The following is an 18,397-nucleotide window of genomic DNA, read 5'->3' on the forward strand; positions in this document are numbered from 1 at the left end:
TTCAGTTATTCTGATCCCGACAGCTGTTTTCTAGAAGCATCGCTTTTGGATATCTGGCACATATTTGTGCCTTGTCAGATCGATGAAGAAATACAAATTTTACAATGGAGTCTTCTGGCAGATTGTAGACTCAGGAATACTCAGAAGTCAGCAGCCTAGTTTTTCACTTGTATCTTCATAGATAACTACAAGGGTTATTTGACTAGTTTAATCAATGCTGACAAAAGTTCAAAATGGAGAGCTTCTCGGCATGGGCCATCTGACTTGGCTGTCTACCTAGATCAAGTAAAATGGGTGATTGCCAAATCTCTACTGTGTTTCACAACAAAGAAAATCAGTCAAAGAGGAGAATTGTCTTAGAGAAACTATTTAGAAGATTGACACTTTACAAAGGAAATCTTGACATTTAGCAGAGATCAAAAAGACCAAAATATTGGTGGTAACATTATATAAACACAATCTTCAGGAAAATATTTTTGGGCCATTGTTAATATTTCACATCCAAGTAGCTACACAGGATTGAAAAATAGATGACACACTTCCTTATATGGTCATTTGAGTCTGTCTTGAGATTATGTTTATTGGATCTATTATTTAAAAAAAGTTTAAACTGTTCTGGCAATCAACAAAAACATCTGCCATTTTATTACACTGATTCAAAAGGCATAAGGATTCTGAGCTGAGTTAAAAAAAGAAAATAATATGTGGGGAGCATGCGGTATGGAGAAATCAGTGAGAAATAAAGAGTACATTTTAATGCTTGACTTCCTGCATGGATGAAGTGATGAGCTCATTGACTATTACCTTTTGTGAACACTTAAATAGGAGCAAGAAAATTGCACATTTAAAACTGGGGAACAAACCACTGAAAGCCTAAGAATGAAAAATCCCCTATGATGACTCTTTGGAAGTATTTGCAGTGCATGAGAATCAACCTTTCTACAGCTGACACATGACTGTGGTTTAGATTACCTTTCATGCTGATCTCTTCCCTTGCAGTTATGGAGCTAGATGAAAGAGATGTTATTTTTTAAAACAATACAAAACCAAGAAATGGAGGTGAAAATGATGCCTTAGCCAGATGCAAATTTTAAGGTAAACGTTAAAGATCTAAAATAGAATAATGGATCCATTGCCTTGCAAAGCACTAGAAAGACTCGGACCTTCCGTTCAAGGTGCTTTGATCAGAGGTAGCATTTACTTTATGTGCTTCTATGGTGAACTTAACAAAAGATGGTTTTTCTTTGATGAGGTCGTAAATATTTGCTTGAACACAAAATATTACAGACAGAAGGGTCACCTTTTATGATGACTTTAATTCACATACCACAGTGGGTTTTGGTTCCATTGGCTGTCTTGCACAAACCGGACTCCTCAGTGTGGTATACTCCTTTCCTTCCAAATGCTCCACTTACTTTGGCTGTCCCTCTAATGTGCAGAGCAGAGTGGCCAGAGAGGAAAGAGGTTGGATGACCTAAAAGCAGGCACTTTCTTAGAGAATTAGAGCCTCCTACACATTCTTGAAGCAACCTGCTTCCACATACATGGTGGCTTCTAAGCTTGGTGAAGGTCGGAATGGCATGAGATCCTGTTAGGGCAATGGAGCAGTTTCTGCTTCCAGATTTTCTAGCTGAAAGGAGAGAAAGAGCAAAGACAGTGAACATTTCAGATGTGGTTGCAGCACACATTTATTGAGCATCTTCTGCCCATAGGAACTATACTGAAGACCTTCTCGTATACTTTCACCTGCAAGTTTCAGTTTCTCTTAAATGTCAAGACATTAATCAATCTCTTCAGACATTTTGAATAATCTTCTGGCTCATTATGAATATGCTCTTCATTTGTGTATACTACTGAAAACAACTGTATAGTTATTGTAGAGATATTATTGACACCTTCCTTGAAAAAATACCTTCTAATCGAAACTCTTTCTCCCTCTTTGTTACCCTCTTCCTCCCTCTTTAGCCTCAAATCATTTATGACTTGATCAACATTTTGAAAGAAAAGCAATGCTTTTTTCAGTACTTCTGATCTTCTTTATTTCCAGATAAAGATATTTTTATTTTTACCCAATTCTCAAAATTAATGATATTTTTTCCTGTAACTGATTTGAATTACACCCCACCTGATCGCCACTGTAAAGCTGGCATTTGTGTTGAACAGTAACAAAATTTGCTCAGACACATGGAAATGTGACCTGGTATTTTCAGGTAAGGAAAGAGGACTGTGGAAATACAACAAGTTTTGTAATTAACAAATAATTTTTGCTATCATTCATTATAATATTGCTGAGGAGAAAAGCAGATGTTTGTATAATAAGTGTAAAAGGATAAAAGATCATTTTAAAAAAATTTTATTTTGGTAAATTTGCTTTATCCATGTGCTTTACCATCTGCTTTATCTCTCTTTCTATCTCTCTCTCTCTCTTTCTCTTTCTCTCTCTCTCTGTTTCTCTCTCTCTCACACACACACCCCCCATCTTTTTAAACCATTTGTTGCTTTACCCTTAAATATTTCAGTACATGTTTTCTAATAATAAAGAATAGGTCAGGCCATTCTCATTTTAGGGAGAGGCAGTCCATCATGGCCAGAAGTGTCCCTGCACACCCTGGCTGACCCTGAGAAATTGTAAGGTCTAACTGTCCTTTGACTCTGATCGTTTCTGTAGCTGGTCACACAGGCAATTAAGTAGGCACAGGTGACCACAGCACTGACCACAATGTGGCTGCTTGCTCCTAGGGGAGGTTGGTTTATTGCTCCCCCACGTGCTGAGACTTAAGCTCTGGGTTCCTCAACTGTGATATGACCCACTATGTGTGTACTGCCATCTGGTCCCATCGTATTGCCTTGTGGGATTTGGGAGTAGGGAAACTGGCACTATTACGCTAAAGCTTCTGCTGTTTGCTGTGCTGTGAGTAGTCAATTGTCTGAGTCTTTTGTCTAATTTTGGCACCTATAGAGTGGCAAAGCAACCTACTTGCTTGCTTAGTCATCTCCTTTGGAATCCTGTTACTTCTTGCCATCTTCTAAGGGGTTGAGATTCTTCCCAAAGTGGCACAAAGTGCAGGGTGCCAAGACAGACAACAACTTTTTGGAAGAATAAAAAGGCAAGAACTCATAAGCTGGGTTCAGGGACATTTGTGAACTCCCTGGGTCTGGTAGCAAATATTCTGGTCCAAATGGTGCAGAAGGTGGGCAGCGAGTGGTCCACCTCTGTCCTATCTGTTGATGAACAAGAGTTGAGCCAATAGATGGAGGCTGAAAAGTGAGGGATAAAATCCAACAAGCTGCCCTGGTTTCTGTTTGCTCTCCTATAGGGTAAAGGACCGAGAGAACATTCCGGGCCCCATTAGGGAGGAAAGCACAACTGTGTCAAGTTGAAAGTTACAATTGTATACACCTGAAGGGCAATGTATTCCCACAGAGAGTACCAAGATGCAGATCCATGGGGAGAGAGAAAGGAAAGAAGTCCAGGGGTGCTTTGATCAGCAGACAGAGGGGCTGTTCGACACTTGGCTGCTGCACTGGTGTAATTAAGTAGTAAGAAAGTTATGTCTTAGAGCATGCAGAACTGAGGCTGTCTCATGTGGGACCCTGTACTTTAAAACACTGTGCAAATTACGTCATTTAGACAGAATCATGTCCCACAATAAGGTTTGCTACCCTGGATTTCTGTTTTAGTGACTACATTATGGCCAATCCCAGAAGATTTTCCTTTCATTTCCTCCCCTCCCTTCCCCCTCCCTTCCCTTCTCTTCCCTTCCCTTCCCTTCCCTTCCCTTCTCTTCCCTTCCTTTCCTTTTTTTTCTTTTTTTGAGGCAGAGTCTCATTCTGTCACCCAGGCTAGAGTGCAGTGGCACGATCTTGCCTGATTGCAACCTCCACCTCCCAGATTCAAGCAATTCTTATGCTTCAGCCTCTCAAGTAGCTGGAATTATAAGCATGTGCCACCATGCCCAGCTAATTTTTGTATTTTTAGTAGAGACGGGGTTTCCCATGTTGACCAGGCTGGTCTTGAGCACTTGACCTCAAGTGATCCACACGCCTTGGCCTCCAAAAGTGGTGGGATTACAGGCATGAGGCACCATGCCCAAGTGAAGAAGGTTTTCTTAAGTGAATAAAATCTCATGAAATCCCACGGAGGAATCTATTTAAGGCCTGAGGGCTGAAGCTGCCCTAGACTTGTTCTGTCCTGGACAGAATGACAGCTTTGACAACAAACCCTCACCCAGAGGATGACCAATGCATTTTTAAGATGGCGTTTCTTCCTCCATGGTAGAGGACTCCACTACTTTTCTTGCCTCACTCTGTCACCCAGGCTGGAGTGCAGTGGTACAATCTCAGCTCACCTCAACCTCCACTCCCAGGCTCAAGCAATTTCCCACCTCAGTCTCCCACATAGCTGGGACCACAGACATGCAACACCACACCAGGCTAATTTTTGTATTTTTGGTAGAGACGGGGTTTCACCATGTTGCCCAGGCTGGTCTCGAACTCCTGAGCTCAAGCGGTCTACCCATCTCAGCCTCCCAAAGGGCTGGGATTACAAGTATGAGCCACTGTGCTGCCTTATGTTGCTTTTTGATATCCATGCTCAAATGACTAAGTACTAGGTCCTCCTGAGGGATTGCACTAAGTTCTCTTGAGGTCATTCTCTTGTAAGGACCACACATTTAACTACCCAGATTTGATACAAAAAAAAAAAAAAAATTGGAAAGGAAGTAACTCTATCCACTGGGCAGGGCTGTTTAGAGCCCTGTTATCTACTACTTTTGTGGCTCCCAGGGCTGAATGTGTAATTGCTATTGATAATTTACATCCTTGTTCTGTAAATATTCATGATGTCCAGGGGAGATTGTTTTGTTTGGAAGAGCCCTTTGTAGAGAGGGAGAGAAGGATGCATGCACAACTGGACACAACTTGGCTTTGGTTCTCTTCTAAGTTTAAAAAAATAAAATTCAGAATTCCAGAAGGAGAAAAGGAAACCATAGCCTTGATCAAAGGCTTAAATACAATGTGACTAATGAAAAATGTAGTATCTCAATGTAACAGCTTTGTATGGCCAGTGAAAAAAAGCTAATGGGAATCTGGAGGCTTGTGGTAGATCATTGCCAACTGAATTTTGTTGGTATTATAGTCCTGGCTGTTACAAACATTGTGACTGTAAATGAATCAATTCTCTGTGATTGCACCTGGTGTGCCATTTTGGACTTTGGCCATGTATTTTTCTCAATCCCTTTTGCACCCAAAGATTAAGACCCCTTCCCTGGCTGACCCTCCAAAACATGTTCACTGGGCTGTTGCAGTACTACTTGAATTTCCCTGTTGTTTATCGCCAGTAGGTGAGTCAAAACATGGGACAAGCCTCTCTCTCTTTCTCTCTCTCTCTCTCTTTTTTTTTTTTGCAGAGAAATTGGGCTTACTATGTTGATGATATTCTATTGAAAGGTCTCAATAAAATTAGCCAATGCTAAATCACATGAAGGCCCAGAAAGGCTCTCAATTCTGATAAGATACAGGACCAGCTACCCAAGTCAAAATCTCCAAAACAATGTGGACTAAGACTCAAAAGTTGATCCTAGACTATAAATAAAATATTCTTTGCTCTATGGCTCTCCTAAGAGAAAGGAAGCCTGGCACTTAATTGGACTATTTAGATCTTAGGGATAATACATGCCTTACCTATGCATGCCTCCTGTTGAGTCCTATGTACAAGTTGATTAGAAAGTCTGCCATATATGGCTGGGGACCTAAGCTGCAGGTGACACTTGGGTCAGTGTAGCAGGTTGTTGCAGCAGACCACCCAGGGGGCCCTTTTCAACTCCAGGCTTCTGGAAAGGGAAACAATCTCCACCTGGAGGTACCCCTTAGCATTCCGGACTCACTGCTTCCCTGGCACCACTCCCCACTTCATTGGGGAAAGGACACCTTAGACCCTGGAGGTGCTCAGAGGAGGGAAAAATGAATGCTCTTTTTGTCTCTGAATCTCAATCTCTCACTTGGCAAAATGAGAGGCTGGTCCATCAGAGACAAGCAGCAGCTCTGACTGCCAACCTGTACCACTGCTGGATTTATCAGATGAATTTATCATCCTCATCCATGTGCTGTGGGATCAGAAAATCTCCTGTTGGCCTGCTTGGTCCAGAATTATTCTACCGTGCCTGGTGTATCAAAGACAGCTCTCCCAGATGAATCACCCTTTTACCCGCGCAACCACTCAGACAGCTCATACTGATTCATGTGCTTCTCCTGACACCGAGTGCCCTTGAGTCATGCTATGTAGGGCTGTCCAGGTGACAACTACTTGGTGACCCTGCCCGTAGAGCTTAACCAAACCAAGGTCATGGTGATCCAAATCAAGTTATATGTTCATATGTGGGAGAGAGTGGCCCAGAGGATATCCATCCACTGTCGCATGTGGGGGTTGCTATTTGGTTCATCTTTGAGTTCTTGCAATGATTGGCAATGGCACCACTCTTTGGATTTCATTCCCTTTGTTAGTTCCCTAGGTAAAGAAGGCTATCCTGCCTGAGGGATATGTGGTTTTCTATTCCCATACAGAAGTGTGAGTACTGTTACCCAGCAAGAGCATCCACATTTTAGAGACAGGTCAGGACCCTATTCTTAAGTTTAGCTACCATAGCCAACGAGATGGAACAAACCATAGAACATCAACAGGTCGGTCTTCGCTCCCTGATTGTAAATGGGTCATCGATTGACCTTAGACTACAGGCTGGCTGCATGGGGGAGAATTTGTATGGTTGCCAACTATTCCTGTTGTGTTTGGATTAATATCCACGGTATGGTGGAGCAATCCATGCATACTGTAAGAAAGGAAGCTAGGTGCTTTTCTGAAATTTGACCTATTTCTTCTCTGTGACTTGTTTAGTTGAGTCTGGGATCCTGGAGTGCATGGTTGAGGTCAATACTACAGACTGACCTCATCCCATGGATGGGATTCTGTTGACAATAGCCGTAATCCAGTATTGACTGAAATAAGTGGAAACAGATTTGGTCCTAGTCCTTGTCAATATATCTAATTCAAGTTGCTGATGGGGTGCCATAATCATATAAAAATTTAAGTTCAGCCAAGAATGTGCTAGGCTGAATGTCAATTATTGGGAGAGGGCGTCCACTGAACAACCCTGCCCATTCTTACTGACTGAGCTGAACTGCAAGATCTAATTATCTTCTCACCCTGAGTTGTTTCTACAGCTAGTCATATAGTCAATTAACAACCTTCACTGCCTGACCACATGAGGACCACAGCATTTTGAGACTCTGCCTCCTGGGGAAGGAGGATTAATTTGTTCACTGCTTGCTACAAAAGACACTGAACCCGTATCTCTGAGCTCCTCAGCTGCTGTGCAACTCATCGTATGTGTAGCAGCAATTTGTGTTCATTGTGTCACATCACAAGACACAAAGGCAAAGGAACTGGCATTAGCATGCTGATACTTGTGCTGTTTACTGTGCTGTGAGTAATAAGTGGTTTTCTCTGGTCTACTGAGTCACACTGTCTATTTCTAGCACCCACAGAATTGTGACAAACCAACCTGCTTGCTTGCTAAGATATCTCCTTTGCAGTTTTGGAACTCTCTACCATTTTCTAAAGCTGGGTTTCTTTTCTGATGGTAACCACAGTACAGTCAGTAGATTTGACATTTGACATTAGATACAATGCTTAGACACATATGTTAGATACATAGATATCCAACACATATGTTGGATACACAATTTTCTGCTATCGGTTTTCTATTTTTGTCAACAATTTTTTTAAACTATAGTTTTTTCAGGAAGTAAATTAGCAAATTTCCTTGGGCTATTTTTGGTCATATTTTAAAAAATTAAATGTTTGAAAAGCTTTTAAGGTTCAAACTGAAGTTGAACTTTTAATCTTTATCCACACAAAGATTGGTGTGTATTTCCTGCACTTTTGGAACTAAAGAAAATTGAAGAGATTATCTTTTCCACTTTGTCAATCTATGGAAGCAAACATAACCTTGAGAGGTGAAGTGGTGTGCCCAGGTGCATCGCAGGAGGAAAGCTGGTTTAATATTTTTATTTTGCGGCCACTCTCTTCCACCTCCATTTCTTCTTTCCTCTTTGTGATGCCATTCAAAGTTACAATTGTAGGCAATAACAGGCTTGGGTACTTTTGAAGCCGATCAGAGTTTAAGCCAGTAACAGGCTTCAAAATCTCATTTATTACAGAAACCATAAAAACAGAACCATACAGAAAAGCTTGGGAGCTGATGACTCATAGGCAAAGATCTCCATGTACCTAAATAATAATAATAGGAAACGCATCCCCTCTTCCAAGCTCCATTGCCTGAATCAGACATATGGAATCTATAGTACAAAGGCTCCAACTTCAGCAAAGAAGAATTCACGGAGAGGTGGAATAATCTGGTAGTCCAAAAGATCCAGACCCGATCTGCCAATGCTTTCTTGATCTGCCAATGCTGTGAATATGGACTTATTTTGTTCAATATAATACATCTCTCTTTCACAAGAGAAAGCTTTGGTCATTACATTTATTGTTCACCAACAGAAGCTGGCCCTGGAGTCTGAATGGCGTAATCAGTCAAACCCAGAAATGAGTCCTAATTCTTTTTTTTTGAGACAGAGTCTCGCTCTGTCGTCTAGGCTGGAGTGCAGCAGTGCGTTCTCTGTTCACTGCAAGCTCTGCCTGGGTTCACGCCATTCTCCTGCCTCAGCCTCCTGAGTAGCTGGGACTACAGGTGCCCACCACCACACCGGGCTAGTTTTTTGAATTTTTAGTAGAGACAGGATTTCACCGTGTTGGCCAGGATGGTCTCGATCTCCTGACCTCGTGATCCACCTGCCTTGGCCACCCAAAGTGCTGGGATTACAGGCTTGAGCCACTGTGCCCGGCCAATGAGTCCTAATTCTTGAGTAGTCAAAAGAGCTCAGAAACTCCTGCTTGTGAAGGGATCCCTTAAGCAACCATAAGCAACCCTTAAGCCAGGGGATGAAAAACTCACACAAATGGTCTCCATTAGGGCTAGCACCAGAACCCAGGCTCTCTGGCTTCCAATCTTACATTCTTTCACAGGCAAATATTGTAATTGTTAGCCCTTGGTATTCTCACAGTTGAGTTTAGATGACTTTTAAAATAAATCTATTTTCTGGAAAGATATTTCATTCAAAAACAGAACAATGTGCCAATTATAATGCTTATTCTTAGCCATGTATAGTTTAATTCAGTGATTTATACTCCAAAGCTACATACATTTTTTTCTTATACTATCACTGGAAAACAAAGCAAAACAAAAGTGAAAACCCAAGTAAAACAAAAGGGAAAAAAACCCTGCTCTATTTTCAGAGATAGGAAATTTTAATGTCTTTTTGTATACCAAAGTATTTAGAGCATATATTTTAAATGAGTAAGAATAAGAGTTTAACAATCAATTTTAGGATTCTGATTAATGCCTAGAATTATGAGATTTTGCCAATTATTCAGTGAAACATTGAATTTTGAATATTTTCATGCCTAACTGGGACTGATTATCTGCAGTGGCTTTTAAATATTGCTTAGTGAAACCTTTATTCTGTGAGATGTTATAAGGTGTCCCTTGAAAAACTGGGCCTGTGCTCAGATAAATTGGAGAACTGTAGATTTTTGGCTTAGAAAATAAAATGTGTATGTATGTAACACACACACACGCACACACACACACACATACACACACACACACATATACACACACACACACAGAGAAAGAGAGAGAGAGAGAGAGAGAGAGAAAGGCTTTTCAAAGCCCTTTAAATGCTTATACGTATTATCAGTCCCCATGACCAAAATAAGATAGGCCACATTTCCTAACATTTGTCTATAGAGCTTCTCATTCATGGACCACCATTAGCATTTCACTGTAGCAGTGTTCTACAAGAAGTTGGTAGAACATGTGAAAACTGAAAACCTGGCTGGGTGCGGTGGCTCACACCCATAATCCCAGCACTTTGGGAGGCCAAGGCAGGCGGATCACAAGGTCAGGAGATCGAGACTATCCTGGCTAACATGGGGAAACCCTGTCTCTACTAAAAATACAAAAAATTAGCCAGGCATAGTGGCGGGCGCCTGCAGTCCCAGCTACTCGGGAGGTTGAAGCAGCAGAATGATGTGAACCCAGGAGGCGGAGCTTGCAGTGAGCCGAGATCACGCCACTGCACTCCAGCCTTGGCGACAGACCAAGACTCTGTCTCAAAAAAAAAAAAAAAAAAAAAAAAAAAAAAAAAAAAAAAGAAAACCAAAAGCCTTATTCAAAGGGTCATTCCCTCTGATTCTCTAATCATCAAATCTTACATCTGAATTCCCTCAATGTCCTTTTCATGTAGGCAAAATGCTGATGTTTGAATATTAGACTTCCAGTAACAAGAAAATCTCTGTAACTCAAAGCTTAGAAAATTCTAAACTCATCAAGTTGTATACATTAAATAGGTACATCTTTTTGTAAGTCAATCATGTCTCAAGAAAGTGGCTTAAAAACTTTTTTGCGTTTGGTTGTACTGGAATAGCTTTCTCTGTAACCTCTACCCATTGGCTTTAATAAGTGGGGTTATGTTGGATAAGTCCAATTCCCAATTCACATTGCTTTAAGTATATGAAGACAGCTATGTTGTCCTTTCTGATCCTTCTATTTCCCAGGGTAATCATGAGCAATTATTTTAATTCCCTCTGCCATCTTGGTTATTCATCTCTGAACACAATCTAATTTGCTTATTTCATTCCTGAAGTGTATTGTCTATTAGAGTGAGGCGAACATTTCTTTGGTTCTAGATACTAAAATTCTGTTGATGAGACCTATAATTTCAATGGGTTAGATGGCTTATATCATCATATTGTTGTTCCATGAAATAAAATCCCCATGACTTATTTCTTATGTGCTACCACTCACATTCTATGTTTCTATAGTTGGATTTTTGGACTAAAATCTTTCTGTAGTAATTACTGTATTTTTAATTTTAGCGAACACTTCTAGTATGCTTGGGTTTTCATCTTATCACCGAGGTTATCAAGCATTCTTCCGTTGATTGCAACTGTTAAGAGGGGAGTCAATTGAAAGTTTATAAACCGGGGCTAGAGGCCCTACTTAGGACGGTCAGAGTCCCTTCTAAGATTTAGGGCATTAGAGACCCCTCTCAGTAAAGTCCCTCTCGGCTAAGAACAGCTTTGATGCTATGGGATATTAACTGCTATTCTCTTGGGAATAATCTGTCTTGCACTCTTCACTGATGGCTGTGGATGACAGGGTTGGACATTTACAGGACCGTGGGACATGGGGAGCTTTTTCTTCCCTAAAAGGGGAAACTTGAGAACTAATAGGAATGCTGGTAAAGATCCTTTTGCTACTGAGAAGCAGCTGCCTGAACTTTTACAGTGTCACTGCAACAGGTGGGTCTTTCTCTGGCCTTCCTGATCCTTTCACCTTCCCCACCCTGCCACGGGCAACGCTTTTCTCTCTCTCCCTTTCCTTTCCTATCTTTTCTGTTACTCAAGACAACTGTCTTGCCCAGAGACCACGTGTTGAAACTCCAAGTCAGAGGTTGGATTAAAGATGACGGGGCCCATCTGGGGGTAAATTTAAGGCTTGCTAGTTTGATATGGGTGCTAAGCGGAGTGGCTAATGTCTATGCTTTATCACATGTATTTTGCTCTGGCCAGAATGAAAAAAAAATTTTCCTTTATAATGTGACTTGGCTTCTAGGGCAATGGTGCCACAAGCCAGATCACTAGGGCTGCTCAGGGAAAGGGAACCCAGAAGCCTGGCATGCTGGCAAAAAAGTAAGAATTTCTTACCAGTCAGATTTCTGTCTTCTCCCTCTCTGTGCAAATGGTTGAATGAATGGCAATAAAATAAAATAATCAGTGTTTATCTCCTCTGTAGAGTTTTGATTAATGCAAAAAAGAATTCTAAGGCTATTCTTAAGCTGGTGCATTTTGTGTTATGAGGTCGTTTTTCTTTGTTGAGGGATGCTTTAGGATAGAACACGGGCTTAGAATACCTGTAAGCCCCAGCAAGCTGGTTAGTAAGAAAGTTGGCTGGACGTCCTTGAAACCAACCAAAAAAAAACTGGATGAAGTTTCCACCTTGGGACCTTGACCTTTTAACCATGTGGCAGTACCGTCTCTTGGTCTCCACCTTCAAGGGAATAGGAATTTTAGGGTTCATGTCATAGTCAGCTGTAAAAATCATATTAAATAGTTACGAGCCTTTGCAAGCTCAAAATTAACTACTCTAGACTCTTCCTGGGAAGGGAAATGGAGACTGCCCCGCATTGTAGCTCAGTAGCCAAGGCTTTGCATTTTCACAGTGGTAGTCCAGGTTCAATTCCACCTAGAAAGTGAGTCATTTCACGTTTAATATTTGCGTGAACATGTCTATTTTTTTCTCCTCCATGAATCGTCTGAAATTTTCCTTTCTCTAAGCACCAGTGCTGTTACCATTGGTGAAGGTCAAAAGCCAGAAATACTGGCCATTTGGCATAAGAAATTCTAAAAGAACTTTATTAAAGAGTGCTATGGTTAATATCAGTTTAATTAAAAGTGGACATTCAAACTCTGTCTGGACTCCTTGGAAAAAACAGGAGGCACCAGAGATCCCTCTCCTGGACCTGTTCTTCCAAGGGCTCCACCCTGAAGCCAGTCATCCAATTAAGAAACTGGCAAATGAAAATATTACAAGTGCTGAATCTTCTGTCTGTATATTTATATGTGTTGTATGTTTATATATAAAAGGGCTCTAATTAATTGGCTTAGAAAAATAAGCATTTAAATAAAATATTTCAGCAGAAAAATAGAAACTTTAATGCTTTTTTGTTCACATGACTTTACCAATATTTTGGAAATAAAGACAGTTTTAAAGATGATTGGTAAAATAAAATGTCTTAAAAATGTAGACATTTGGTCTAAATTAAGGTCAGATTTCAGACTTGCTAAATGCTTTAAGGTCAAACTGTTTCTTTGACTTTTGAAAATTATTCAATTTACCTACTTTAAAGGCATTAAATTCTAGATAAGACCTGGGGACATGTGGAATTTGCCATACCCACTAGCTATACAAAGAAGATTATAAAGAAAGATTTTATATGAAAAAGGATCCTGTATGATAAATTCTTGTCTTAAAGTAAAATAACTGGTTGTTTAAAAGAAGGGATGTTAAGGGCAAGTCAGAAAGTCCACAAATGTCTCAGATGTTCTGTGTAAGTTGTGAAAGGATTTGTGAAAAGGAATTTATGCAAGAAATGTTGTACAATTCAAAGGTTGTTAGGTCTCCTAAATGCTTCATAAAATGCCACTATGACTCTTACTGTACAACTTGCCTGCTTTACTGCTAGGTAAGGTCTTGGGACATGTGGAGTTAGTTATGCCCTTAACTATGCTGGAGAGCCAGCTCTTTTCTGCACTTCTGCCTGGTGTGTTCTGGGGTAGGCTTCACACCTATACACAATTAAAATCTCAAATTTACCAGGGTTTTCATCAGAATAGAAGTTGCTAAGAGTTAACTTTATAACATGTAATTAAAACTACTAAAGAAACAATTTTACATGCAAGGTGTGTAAAGAAAGTAAAATGTGTTTTTGCTGAAAAATTATAAGAAGTCATAAGAATGTGAATATTTTCTGCTTAAAGTGTTAAAGAATTATTTTAAGTAAGAAAACAACTAAAGATTTAAGCAAGTTGTGGAAGGTTTATAAGGATTAATTGTAAGAGATTCTGTATGTGAACATATTGCCTAAAAAGGAGCATTATTTAGTTTTTCCATAAATTCAACATTGGAATAAAAGCACAATAGGTTTTTCTTAGAGCACTGATCTGCTCTTACATTAAAAAAATGTAAAGGGTTACAAAAGGTTTATAAGGATCTTACCTTATGGTTAAACATTAAAATTGGGTAAATATGTCTATAAGATTGTATTAAAAATTAGGTTTAGCATTAATCGTACATTAATGTAAAGGTGAAATTTGGCTTATTTGGCATAAAAATCATAGAGGAAGCATTATCAAATGTGAAATGGTGTTTTGCTTGCTTTAGACTATATTTGCATAAATGTGTTACTGGTATATGTTCCAAAGTTATGGGAAACTCCTATAATTCTAATATGACTTAGTGTATGTTATTAATAATTGTAACTGTTGTGTAAAATTTTGTGTGCCACAGAAGTAAGCAAATTTCCTTATCAATTGTGGCTTTAATAGTGGCTGTCCTAAAACTTTTTATCACCCACAGAAAATTGTTGTCTTGTTTTAATCCTCTTTAGAAGGTGATTTATAATCAGCTATAAAACTCTAACAGGTGTTCTTAAATGCAGGTTTCTGATAACTTTGGAAATTGTAACATTAGAATAGAGGAAACAACTTTCAGAACTTTAATGAAGAGCTGGAATGTTCATGAATATCAAGCAAAACAGGAGTCAACTAAATTCAGTAAACCAATAAAACTAAAGTAATCTTTTAAACTTTGCTTAGAACATTGGTGATTCTTTGTTTTGTTTTTCAGAGTCAATAAAACTTTTCTTTTAAGCTATTTACAGCTTTTAACAGTTGACTGTACTCCTATGAACAAAATTTGGAGCATATTTATTTCTCTCTACCTGATTTCTACAGAATTTGGAAACTAGTTGTGAGTATTCTTAATGCATGACAGTATAGTTATTTGCACAGGTGCAATAAAAATCTGTTGTCTTTTGTAACAGGACACAATTGGAGAAATTGGTTATCTTGCCAAGGCTTTGACTGGAATGGTGTGTTTTCTTTTAAGGAATTAAACTTGACTTATAAAGCCAATAAAAGCCCCTTGGGGAACTGGCCTCATATTTTGCCTACACAGTCCCTGTTCAGGGTTTCTGACCTATGTTAAGTAAAGAACATCACTTTCTGTCAGGTCCAGAAGCCTGAAGTTATCTTGGGACTTCAAGAGGAAGGAAACTGACCCAACTCATAGGTATTTGAGGGTAAAAACCCGTGGCTCAGCTCAGCTAAAAAAAGTCTTATCTGAAATTCCTTCTATGGAATAGAGTTCCATCAAAGCCAATTTAAAAAGAGCTTATGTGAAAAATAATTATTCTTGCTGCACTTTATACAAATAATCAGGCCATGTATAATAAAGCAAATCAGTCTTACCATGATTTGTCTTTAGTAAAAATGGGAAACTAGAGAGAAATATTATGTTTCAAAAACTATTGTACACTTGTTATTAAATTCTCATTAGTTGTTTTTAAGTTTGTTTCCACAATTTAGGCTAATTCTGCTTATTCCTGTAAACCAACCAGTAACATCTGACTGCTGCTTAGAAGAAACAAGAGGGATGGGTAATGTAAAAATCTAAATCAGTATTCTAATTCTGGGCACATTACAAACAGCTAACAACCCCGTATCAGCTTAGTTCCAACAGTTGTCCAATTCATGAAAAGCCTTCTAATTTATTTTACTTGGAATAACTTTACATATTTTGCTTTATTCTTGTGGAATATATTCCTGTTATACTTTTTGTGTAGGAATACAGGACAAGCTGACTGAATGTTTTCTTAAACACTTATTAATATTCCAGATATCATCTCTTGTTGAAACTCAAGATTCATGAATGGCCCTCGCCATACTGATGCTTTCTGACTGAACTTTTCTCTATCCTGAACACAAGAGCCCTTAATAGCTAGGCAGGAATATTATTGCCCCTATTCAGCCTGAAGAAGTTACAGAAGATGGATTTTCATCTCTCTGCAACTCTTAGGATTAAGGATTCTCTTATAAATGGGAGGGGGGAAGTGTCAGAGGCATATGAACCAGAACAACTCCATCTAGAATAGGAGCTGAATAAAATGAGGCTGAAACCTACTGGGCTGCATTCCCAGACAGTGAAGGCATTCTAAGTCACAGGCTGAGATAAGAGTTCAGCACAAAATACAGGTCATAAAGACCTTGCTGATAAAACAGGTTGCAGTAAAGGAGCTGGCTAAAACCCATCAAAACCAAAATGGCAACAAGAGTGACCTCTGGTCGTCCTCACTGCTACACTTCCACCAGCATCATGACAATTTACAAACGCCGTGGAAACATCAGGAAGGTATTCTATATGGTCTAAAAAGGGGAGGCATGAATAATCCATCCCTTGTTGAGCATATCATCAAGAAATAACCATAAAAATGGGCCACCAGCAGTCCTCAGGGCTGCTCTGTCTATGGAGTAGGTATTCTTTTATTTTTTTACTTTCTTAATAAACTTGCTTTCACTTTGAAAAAAAAAAGTTTATAAACCTACCTCATTGTACCATTATCTAGATCATAATTAAACATAGGATAGTATTACAGAAATTAGTAAGAGCTTGTCAAATCTATTGTTAGAAACACAATTGGTATAGGGTTTGCCTAATTTCCTGGTCCAGTAATTTTCTAAGAAAATAAAATTTATTTTGCCATAACTAATAATAATTTGCCTTTTAGAGGTTACTTGCTTTCTTTCTAAGTACTTTCAAAATACATTTTAATGGTTTAATCCAGGTTCTAAAAACAATTTGTACAAAGCTAAATATTCTGTAGTTTTCAGTTGCTACAATATTCCCATTAAACTTAAGACTATTTCTTTACCCTCGTTTTCCAGGAGTCCTTCTATTCTTGTTTGCTTTGGAGATTATGATTTGTGTTTCATTGTAGTTTGTCTACAACTCCTCTTAATGTTTTAATACCGCCATGAGATTTGACCTCATTCGGAGCCTCCTGGGGTTCTCTAACAATATCTTCATCTTTATTGGCCTTTAATTTTTTTCTTAATAATGTCTCAAGCTGAAGGTCATTTTATTTTCTAAAAGAAGCTTGAAGTAATACAAGGGTTGAAGAATTGTGCGTTTGCCTTGTCTTCCATGAATATGGAGTCGTTTTTTTTTTTTTTTTCAACTGGTTAGTGGTGTAGAAGAAAGCTTTCCTTAGAGAAATCAGTGTGATGTTTCAGAGGAGGATCAGACTAAAGTCAGGACACCTGGGGTTTGGTTCCAATTTTTCTCAAGCATTGCTTTAAAAACATCACAACTAATCTGGACCTTAATGTTTCTCCAGCTATTGAAAAAAATTAAACAGGTTAGATCAGTGGTTCTTGACTGATTTCTGCTGCCTGCCTCCACTCCAGGAGACATTTGGCAGTAACTGGAGGCATTTGGCATCACAATGGGAGATGGGTGGGTGCTACTGGCATTTAGTGTGTTGAGACAAGGGGTGCTGCTGAACATCTTACAGCACCTACAATGTCACTAGTGCCAAGGTTGAGAAGGCTTGGGTTAGTCCACTTTATGAACTCTTTTGGTACATTATTTCATTCCTTTTAAATGTTATTTACAGGAGATGAAATTCAGTTTTGGGGGAAAAGGAAAGGAAGAAGATGAAAATAGTAAAGTCTCATTTGATGGCTTAGAGTAATAATATTAGCCACTTGCCTGACACTTTGTATGGATAATCATACATCATGCTTACATCAAAGCTAAGTGGTAGTTACTACAGTGATTGCCTTTCTTATTGATGAGGAAATGCAAGCAGAGAGTGTTAGAAACTTGCCCAAGAACATTCAGCTGATCGGTAGTATGATCTGGGTAAATACTGGAGCCATTTAAATTTTTAGGATTTTGGCTATCCTAGGGCTTTCGGAGGCTGAGGCAGGTGGATCACTTCAGCCCAGGAGTTTAAGACCAGGCTGGCAACACAGCAAAACCCTGTCTCTACAAAAAGTACAAAAACTAGCCTGGTGTGGTGGCGTGTGCCCATAGTCATAGCTACTCAGGAGGCTGAGGCGGGAGGATTGCTGGAGCCCAGGAAGTAGAGGCTGCAGGGAGCCGCAGCCTCCTGAGTAGCTAGAACTACAGGTGCGCTAGAACTACAGGTGCATGCCACTACACCTGGCTATTATTTAAAAAAATTTTTGCAGAGATCGACTTTCATCAGGTTGCCCAGACTGGTCTTGAACTCCTGGGCTCAAGCAATTCACCGGCCTTGGCCTCCCAAAATGCTGAGATTACAGACGAGAGCCACCAAGGCTGGCCTGGCTCTAATTTTTTTTTTAATCATAAAAAGTTCCTATTCTTGTCAAACTCAGAAACTCTACTCTAGAAGGAAACAAATTCTGAGTGTGAAGGGAGAAGACTGATGACATTGTGGCTCTAGATTCTTGATTTCCAGGGAAATAATAATTAGAAAAGGAAAATTATCAAAAAACAAATTTTATTCTACACCCCACAGAAATTTCTATTTCTCATAATGTCCTCTCCAAATTAATTTTGCCATTTTTGTCAAATTTTAGCAATTTACAAATATTTATTTGCAACCTGCCAAAAGATATAGTGATCAGAATGACATCCAAAAATTAACAGCTGGTTTGTGATAGGTCATATAC

The 18,397-nt window shown here is 39.3% G+C and overlaps 1 protein-coding gene across 5 annotated transcripts in view; it reads right to left on the reverse strand.

Moving 5' to 3' along the window:
* Positions 1-398: 398 nt before the first annotated feature.
* OPRM1 (opioid receptor mu 1) overlaps positions 399-18,397 on the reverse strand; it is a 121,640-nt gene continuing 103,641 nt past the window's right edge. Inside the window, exon 4 of one of the 5 annotated variants that reach the window (XM_050786796.1) lies at positions 399-1,630. In XM_050786796.1, the coding sequence (XP_050642753.1) occupies positions 1,592-1,630 (39 nt within the window). In that variant the 3' untranslated portion in view covers positions 399-1,591. Of the gene's footprint in view, positions 1,631-9,053; positions 9,153-10,842; positions 11,851-12,173; positions 12,363-18,397 lie in introns of those variants that run through there. The other 4 variants (XM_050786799.1, XR_007724860.1, XM_050786797.1 and 1 more) reach the window with 4 other exon arrangements.

This window comes from Macaca thibetana, chromosome 4, assembly GCF_024542745.1.
Source record: "Macaca thibetana thibetana isolate TM-01 chromosome 4, ASM2454274v1, whole genome shotgun sequence".
NCBI lineage: Eukaryota > Metazoa > Chordata > Mammalia > Primates > Cercopithecidae > Macaca > Macaca thibetana.